Here is a 9,217-nt window from a genome sequence, read left to right as displayed (position 1 = left end):
AAATTAGTGTAAACAACCTTTGCGAGATTAATATACTCTCTTTAGGCCAAAAGTAGACCACCTCTACTTTGAGTTGTCTCCACCTCAAACGTTTTCGATGGAACATCTGCTTCTTCATGCTACTATAAAGTTTTAATTAAACATCGTTTCTTTTTAAGCAAAAACCCAGTAAATAAATTTGGCCTTGGTAGATTTCTAACTAACTAACCGGGTGTTGAGTCTAAACATTCACAACATTTGCCGTTTCGAAAAATATGGATTTGTGGAACTACTGAGCGTCATTAAATTCCAGACATTGGAGTTAGGAGGTATTGTTAACACCCTTCCCCATTTGCCTGGAAAAAAACAAAATGGTGGTAAAATTGCTGCAATCTGCCGATTCCACTTGTTTCACAGATTCTAAAACGCTACGCCCATTGTGTCTAGCTCTCACCGTGTGCCGATCTCAGCGGCCTTTGTCGGCTAGACACACGTTGTGATATCAACGCATTCACTGCACTAATTTCTGTGGGTATAAAATTTGGTTGGCACTTGGGCTTCTTATTTACTCAGGAACTTATTTCGTCTATCTTCACTCCTAGTCTGCATTCATAAGCAAGTGCCAAACAAGGGAATAGTCAGGGAGTTTAAGATTCCAGACACATTCAAGGGCGGACAGCAAGTCTCCGAAGAGATCTATCGGCTGACCGAGCAAGCGAAAGTGAGGGAGGATTTACTACCAGTGGAAGAAACAAAGATACTGTGATGACGTGGAGCGGTAACTGATAACAAGAGTTTGAATGTCGAGTTAGTAGGTTACGAGGGGTGACAACTTTGTTGGACAGGGGTCCCTTAAACAAAAGCGATTACTGTAGACACCCTCCTTCAAGTTTGCGGTGTAGTATATAGGAGGCTTGCGATTACATACTGCATCATCTAGAAGGGGGGGGAGGAGGAGAAAGCGGAAGAAATCAAGCCTTTGGAATTGATGATGTGAAGGCAAAATGGAAAAAAATAATTGAAATACATTTTAAGGAAGTAAAATGCTATTTTGGTGGGACGGCTGCATAACTTCATGGAAGTCGGTCAAATCCGGAGTCACATCAGAAGGGGTCGCCTAGTAGACATCTTCCCCACAGGTTGTGCGTTTTGCTATCTGGGATGAGGTTGGAAGAGCAATCACATAAGCAAGTGGGTGTAGTCGTTTTTTGAGAGGACGCTGGAACTATTTACTCAGATGTTCTGCTGTCGACTGGATGGGTTGGAAGTCCTTCCTCTAGGTACAGGTGGACATCTGGCTGTTTATCTGCTCGCCCATCCACTTCCACACTCAATTTTATCCTCTGCTTTAGTACTGATACAGGTAAAACCATGAATTTTCTTGAAAAGAATTCACTTCGTCGTGCTCTTCTTCCTTCTATATCTCTCCTTCTTCCTTAAATGTGATACTTCTTTGCACTTACTGTTCTCGGCTGACGGAGTAATGAAACAAGGAGATGTCATGGACGCAAAATTGGGTGTTGTCATACGCACCATGGGGTGGGAACCTAATCAGTCTACCTCTTCAAATCGACTCTTGTACCATCAACTTCGACCTTTACTTAGTTACCCAGTCTATCCGTATGCTCACACCGAGGATATGAGTTGATTTTAATCTCTTTGTGACGTGGTATCGTTGTTGCCTTTAGACAATTAATTTCAAAGACTAACGAACCGTGGGTTGGGGATAGATGGGCATCAATTCATTGGCACCTTTTGATGCGTTCAAAACCACCTGTCTGCTGTCTTAATCCCTCACATTCTAGTCTTTCCGATTGTTTAATGAGGAAGTAATTGAGGTCTGTCTCCTTCTTGGGGTTGATGACTTTGCCTCCTTTTCACTTCCGGAGAAACTTCGAGAATGCGTCCCATTTGATGATGCTTTTGGCATTTAATAACAGCAAAATTTCATGCAAAAGAGAAAAGTGTTAAAAAATAAATCCCCGTTAGGAACGCATTTGACTGGAGTACGAAATTTGATTCCTTGCATTCTGATAACTAGCTTCCAGGAGCAATGCGGTGTATGAAAATAGGATCTCGATGCAGTCTCCTCTAAATAAGTTAAATAGGATGATAGACTGTTCATTCGGCCCCTTTTTACTTCCAAAGTAGCTCAACTGGAGTGCGGACACACAAATTCTAGGGATTCGAATATACCCGACACACTGGCTCAAAGCAAAACCTTAGGCATCTAAATATGTATTTGGTCTTCCACCTTTAGGTGAGGATAAGGAGGAGGCCGACTCGATGTCCGAACAACTGTGAGCCCAAAAGCAGCCTCTAGTAATCCGCGCTCCTAAATTCCAAGTGGTTGAAGATAAGAGTAACCACCTGACAAAAAAAAGGAAAAAAGGACACGAATTTAGTCTAATCATCTCAATTTCTCCCTTTGACAAATGTTGCCTTGGACAAGGCAGTAAAGTGCGCATGGTGTAAAACATCGTTTGAGGATTGGCACTACATCCAGGGTGGTGAAAACATGACAACTTGTAGCCTTTGCACGGAAAAGTAGTTAGGACACAAAATGTGGTGGAAGAAAGGTAGTCAAGACAACAATGACTCAGTGAGTAAATGTTAGTGCAGAGGAAAAGATTAGTCAGTGAATAATGTGGTAGGTGTATACATTAAGCATGAACGAGATATGTTAGTCTTCCATTCATTCTGTGGACCAAAGACGCCGTGTCGCGATGGTAGTGGAGAGTGTGATGAGTGGGTTGGTTGCCACGGCGGATATTTGTCTGTTGCTGATGGATATGATGTTCAGTTAGATGATTAAACATTCCTAGGTCAGTCTGTATCACTGCTCTTATTGCAAGGGTTACTAGATACAGCCTCCAGAATGAGTCCAAATGTCCACACACAGAGGTGACTGCTGTGCTGCCAGTTGGAATGAACAGTCAACAGTGTCACTGGCACAGAGTCAGTGGTCATAGGAACCTGCTGATCATTCAGTGAGTGCATGGATGGTGATGTGGCCAAGCCTCATGCTTTTATTCACCGCTACTGCTGTGAAGGATGTTGAGGCTACCCGACAAGCATCAAGTACTACATATGCTACTTCTGACGACCTTCTGTGGCCTCGAGTGTTTCCATTTAATTTACACTGTCTACAAATGCTTAGAACCTTTTGCAGCCTCTTTTTTTCTGCCTTCCTTCTTTCCTCTTTTCAAAGGGGAAGTTGCGTAAATGAGCATGTTCAAAAGCGGCATCTATTTAATGGCACATGTCGCCCTTGATGGCAATGTCTATCAGTCAAGACATTAGCCAAGCGGAATTTCGTATCTTCTCTGTAAGGGGTAGGTAATCAACACACCTTCCTCATGACCGGCCATGCCTGCTTTTACTAGCGCATCTGGTCCTGGACGTGACAGATATTCCCTCTGCTCACATATGGACGTCGTCTTTGACGACTTTGACCTTCAAATACAGTGTACCTCCACACCTAATTAGCCAATGTGCGATCTGAATGTAGGTACAAATACTTTCAATTCTTGTAGTGGACTCCCGCCAACCACTTTGTCGGCCTTGGTATTTGGACTGGAAGAGACCGGTAGACCTTACCAAGTGCCCGCCACAATGCTAAAATCACTGCTACCACCGATAAAAGGACTGCATGAGAGCCCCTCCTTAAGAGGTGCATACCACGGCCAGGGCTAGCAAAACACTTAATTACCTGTTTCACTCTCGCTCAAATTTCCGTATCCTGACTGTACCCTTTAGTGGATGGAGGTGTTATCACCGAAGAAAATTTGATGAAATCCGAATACTCACAGAAACCTGACTGACCTTCACCCCCAACAATTGTTTACGCTTGCATGTGGTCTGATTTGGCGCACAGATTGTACGCCGTGTGCCTTCAATTAGTGTAGATTTACTCCTTGTTATCCACTCACGCCCACACACACAATGCCTTCAAACCTCACGACACACTCACCCTCCCACTCCGCCTTACTGGATTAACAATGGGGGACTCATTAAAAGCTGAGAAAGAGGGAACTATCATTGGAAAAAATCTCCATTGTCTCTGAACAAGGTCGTGCGGTCTAGTTAGTCCTGTCGTTCGGTCGGTTGCCAAGCTACTAAAGCTCTTATCTTGGTCTTTATCAGTCATTTGGTAACCTCTCCAAGCTGTCTCCTACCAAGGACACTAATGAGGTACATTTTATTGTCAAGGTAAGGTGGGGAGTGTTGGTGGGCGCGAACCTCATTCAGTCGACCACCTTTGCTTTTTCCATACCCTGCCACTTCTCCTGTCCTGACAATGATGAAACGTTTTAACTCTGAATAGTGGGAAATTGGAAATGTGAGGATAGCATTCTCCTTTGCCATCCTGGTGGATGAGAATGAGATAGCATAATCCTTTATCATTATATCCCCTCACGGCCACCACTTGATTGGCTTAAGCTATACATAAACTTAGGGCTTCGTGTTTTCTGTTTGTACGGAGTCACCTAGGAGGAGACAGATATCTCCTCCCCACACTTAACGCACAGGGAAAGGTGAAAAAAAAATGTCGTGCGTCTTGTTGAAGGGAGAAGTGATGGATGCGTTAGGCTTGTGAGGTGGGATGGTGGTGAGTGGAGTAACCAATGTCATGCTTGGTCTTTTACCAAATCCACCTCTCATCACAATTCCGTTTGTTGATCAGTCGGCCACACAGCCAATAAATCAGCAAGCTACCCGTCTCCATTCCTTGTGGCCTAGCAAAAGCAGAGTAGCTTGAAAGATTAACGACAGAAAGGACGTGATGTTCATTAAATTGTCCTTTAACCTACCATCCATGAGACGCGTTTAAACTGCTCTTCCATTTCAACGGAAGTTGCGATAAAGGGCATTAATTTTGTCCCTATTTACCTAAAGGTAAAGACGAGCCTCATAAATGCGGCAAAATCAGTACACTCGAAATGGCGGTAGCTGTCGCCAAGGTCCTCTAATTTACATTAACTGCTTTGGATGTTTTCGTCCTTTTTAAAATTCAAGAATTATTTACATATTGGCATGGCCTTATTGATCTTCCAGCTCCAACCCTCAAGGAGGGGCAGTAAAAAAATGGCTACTTCAAGCTCCAGCCTCTTGCAGCATCTGCTTGTTTAAATGGATATTTAAGGTGAAATGCGGGTTGAGAAGACTCCATCCATCCTCGGGGAGGCGACAGATTCTGCGCCACACAACCAAAATAAAACTTTGACTATTCAGTGTCTTCTTTTAACCAGGAGTCTCAGATGAGGAGTCGAAGAAGGAAGCTTCGATGCACCTCCCCTAAACGCTCTCGTTGAAGTCGTACTAGTTAGAAGTAGTGTACAAGTCCGTGCTACACACTGACATACATCGGGCCTGAGAGACTACCTGGTTGGCTCGAAAACTATGCCGCATTTACCCTCTTAATTGACAGTTGTCACGTTGCTCACTTCTCTGCAAGGAAATACCTTCTGCGCTTCCATTGAAAGGACCAAGGTAACACATTGTCAGTACAGCGTCTCTCCACTTCAAGCAATTTGGTGCCTGCATCAATACACATTTTGGGACATACATAACAGCTCACTTCCACACTTGTCTACCTTTATACCACAATTATGATTTATTTCCTGCCTACCTGCCCACTTACTTACATCAGGAGATCAACACGTTGTGGTGATGCATACAGGTCGCACGAGGTGTACACGTCTCACCAAATTTGCTGTCTGCATTTCCATCACCTCTTTACTTCCTCCTCCTCGTCGGCAAGCTTCAGTTAAGAAAAAAGTCACATGTTCTGCAGTCCTTATTTCGTTTTCCTTTGCCTGTTTTTGAATGAAGGCTGGTGGATTCTGGGTACATGCAAACACACACACCAACAGAGGAGAATAAATGATTCAGGAGAGAAGAGTACAGGATAAGTGCATTCAGCTGTCGTAATAAAGTTCTCCGACTTTACAATTAATTAAATAGGAGTTCTAACACCAGCGTCACTCATATGTGACACGCAAACCTTACCACATTATAATAGTCAACTACTGCCTCTTACAGCGTTCCAAGGAGAGCAAAACGAAACCTTAGAAGTGGACAATTTACTGATTAAGAAAAGGAATGATTTTGAGAGGCTGAGACTGGGATGCATCCTGCCTTTCACCTGGAAGGTGAGAGGAGTGGCCCGAATAATGCGAATAATAAAATTTCGCTATTTTATGACCTCTGCGTCTTTTTCAATGTGTGTATCTTACTTATCACCCAGCCGTAAACGTGGCCACGAAAGTGCCTTCAGAGTGAACACCCTCCTGTCACACACACGTGGAGAGAGAGAGAGGTAAGCAGTCAGTCATCAATGATCAGAGGTGGACGCTGATCTATGCATTAATTCACTTTGTTGCGATCACAGCCATGGGTAAGGCAAAAAGCGAACAAGGGAATCACGAAATTAACACACGAATTGGTGTCGTGCTGGCATTGTAAAGGAGCTGAATGTGGTGGACCGTTACAATCCCTCCATGTCCCATGTTGATAACACTATTAGAAAAGAAGGGAAAAAGAAGGCAGTGGTGGAGGAAACGTGATATTTGATGCACTCAGATGAGTGGGTAGCCTGCAAGGCAGCAACGCCCAGAACCTCACCACACTTCCTTTCTCGCCCACCAACCTTAGCTGTCATTTACGCACTGAAGACCAATTTTTCCACTCATCTTTCATTTGAAACAAGAATCATCAACAGATTTTCTCACTCAGCATATTTTATTGTTTGCATGGAATTTGTACCAGATTTGAAGGATTAATGCTGCCTTCTGTGGATGCGCGTTTTATGGTGGAAAAGTCCGCCCTGACAGCATACGCCTGCCACCGCTTGCCCCTCTTGCCTCTCCCATTTTACACTGTTTGTTATTTCTACTCGTGTGAAAAATAAAAAAAAATATTTCATTGTAGCTTTAAGTTGAAACAGCCTACTGAGAAATGGAAATGAGGATGCAGAGTAATTCATCTACCTCTCCTCGTTTGCACTGTAAAGTTTCCATTGGCTTAATTTCCTTATATAGCTGTCCTGTCAGCCCAGAATTGCCGTCATCTTTGAGGTGAGACGTAGACAGGTAAGTAAACATGACAATAACACCCCTATTTTACTTCTTAAACAAATTTGCTAAGCAATCAAAAGAATTTGCACCCCCCTTTTGACTTCAAATCGGCTTGTGGGTTTTCACTCAACTTCAAAGTTTTGCCTAAATGAGCTGTATCCTTATTTTTTTAATGAAAAATAAGCGCGTATATGTCAAAACCCTGACACATGGTTAATGGAAAACGAGATAGTATAGATCAAAACTGGGACCTTTAGAAATGATGCAGAATCGGTTGCCTCTTACTATCATCGACATTGTAAGCACATAGGTTACCATTCAGCGAGATGTTTATTCACAGGGATGACTGTTGTGCTGTCGGATTGGAACGCCACGACACCACCATAGTCAGCACTGTCACTGATACACAGTCGGTGAGGCGTTGTTGAGACCAAGTGGCTATTAGCTCACCGCACTCTGCTCGACGTGGTCTCTCGAAATCCGTCATCAGGTTAAGGAAGACAGACTTGGCATTTGACAAGGCGTGTGGTCTAGCCAAAGTGAATCATCTTCCTAACACGTGTCTGTGGATGCGCAGACTGACTGGCGTCAGTTTGCAGGCAAGAGATGGTTAATTGAAATCAGGGCAGGTTACAAAGCACAAACCCTTATGTTTACTAGGGAAAATCCAACTAAGAGGTCTGTTCCTGTCTGAGGGAAGGCTATGATTTGCTCTTCCATTGGGTTACTTTTCTTTCGGCTGAAAACGGAAGATCAACCATCCTACGTGGGAAATTCAAAGAGCGTCTTAGCCACCATTTGGATTAATGGTTGTAGTACCAAACCACAGTATTTCCCTGTTGTACCTTCCAAGTTAACTGATTTGTTTGCTTTAGCCAAAAAAATTATTTCAAACAACAAATTTATTGTAAATAGCAATTGCAAGGTTGTTATACATATTTAGACCAAAATTAGACCTCCACTACCTTGAGCTATTCGCGGTGCAGAAGTTGTTTTGTCTAGCATTTGCCTACATTGGTATCACAAAATTTTCGGCCAAAGTTTTTGCGTTTTCAAGTAAGAAATCAGTGAATAAAATCAAAGCTGCAGGTTTTTTAACTTACAACCGAAGGTGGAGTGTAAACAGCCCCGAAATTTGCTGATTCGAAAATAGCTGAAATGTATAACGACTTAGCGTCTCTATATTTCAGACACTAGAGTTAAAAAACTGTTTTTTAAATTACCCTTTTCAATTTACTCGGAAATAATAAAATGACGGTAATATTGCGCCACTCCAATAATTTCGCTTGTCTTGCGAATTTTAAATGCTTATCCACTTGCCTTCACGAGTGAACTTGACGGAGCGAAAGTTCTCCTCAGTCTGGCCATCTCTGTCTGTGACTTACTTGTCAACGCTGTCGACGACGTCATCCTCAACCAAACGGTAATACTGTCGTCGACGAACCTCCCAGTGGCTGCTGCACCCACCGGGCTTGCTTTTTGGCCTGATTTATGTCGAAAATGATAAATTCGGCAAATGATGACAGTTGAAAGCTAACGCATTCTATTCCCGTGGTTTGTAGATGCAACAAGCAGTTGGACTAAGTTTACTGTCAGTTTTGTTTGGTGAACTGCCATTTCTTCTCACCCATACTTGTCCTTTTTCCTTGATGCCTTCACTGAACAAAGCCAAAGATGCAAGGCGCGCAGCTGTCACAGCATTCCAATGCCTCCCCTCAAGTGAAGGGAAGAATTTTAAAGTAGCTCGTCTGCGTTCACCTGGCAAGCCATTGTTGTCCAGACACACCTTGCAACTTTAACATTCACCGCACCGAGTTCGTGAGTAGAAAGCTTGACAAACATATGTGGTTTTCATATGAGTAGCAGTTTGTTGTCCATCCTCACTCCTCACTCTCAATTGTGAATGAGCGTTCTAGAAGAAAGGCAAACCGAAAGCAGCAGGAGCAACTGTTACATTTCTTGAAGCACCATACCATAAATTCGAGTTTGCAGACATGTTTAAATGCAGTAGACGGCTCTCAGGAGGGATCTGTGGGCTGATGGAGGGAGCGCAATTGAGGGTGAATTTGCATCCGGTCAAAAATGACAAAGACAAAGAGAAGGAAAAGAAGGAAGAGGAGGATAGAAAACAGACAGCCGTCTTCGTTTACCATCAACAC

General features: G+C 43.3%; 1 protein-coding gene across 1 annotated transcript; it reads right to left on the bottom strand. All coding sequences in view use genetic code 11, as the record gives it.

Moving 5' to 3' along the window:
- Positions 1 to 7,392: 7,392 nt before the first annotated feature.
- EGR_05422 (hypothetical protein) lies at positions 7,393 to 8,900 on the bottom strand (the record flags this gene model as incomplete). Its single annotated transcript, XM_024494671.1, has 3 exons — positions 7,393 to 7,588; positions 8,444 to 8,542; positions 8,845 to 8,900. The coding sequence occupies 3 exons, from the start codon at positions 8,898 to 8,900 to the stop codon at positions 7,393 to 7,395; spliced, it is 351 nt and encodes a 116-aa protein (XP_024350856.1).
- Between the last annotated feature and the right edge of the window lie 317 nt (positions 8,901 to 9,217).

Source organism: Echinococcus granulosus, assembly GCF_000524195.1.
Source record: "Echinococcus granulosus chromosome Unknown EG_S00040, whole genome shotgun sequence".
NCBI lineage: Eukaryota > Metazoa > Platyhelminthes > Cestoda > Cyclophyllidea > Taeniidae > Echinococcus > Echinococcus granulosus.
The sequence above is the reverse complement of the archived record's forward strand: the minus strand, read 5'-3'. Positions and strand labels throughout refer to the sequence as shown.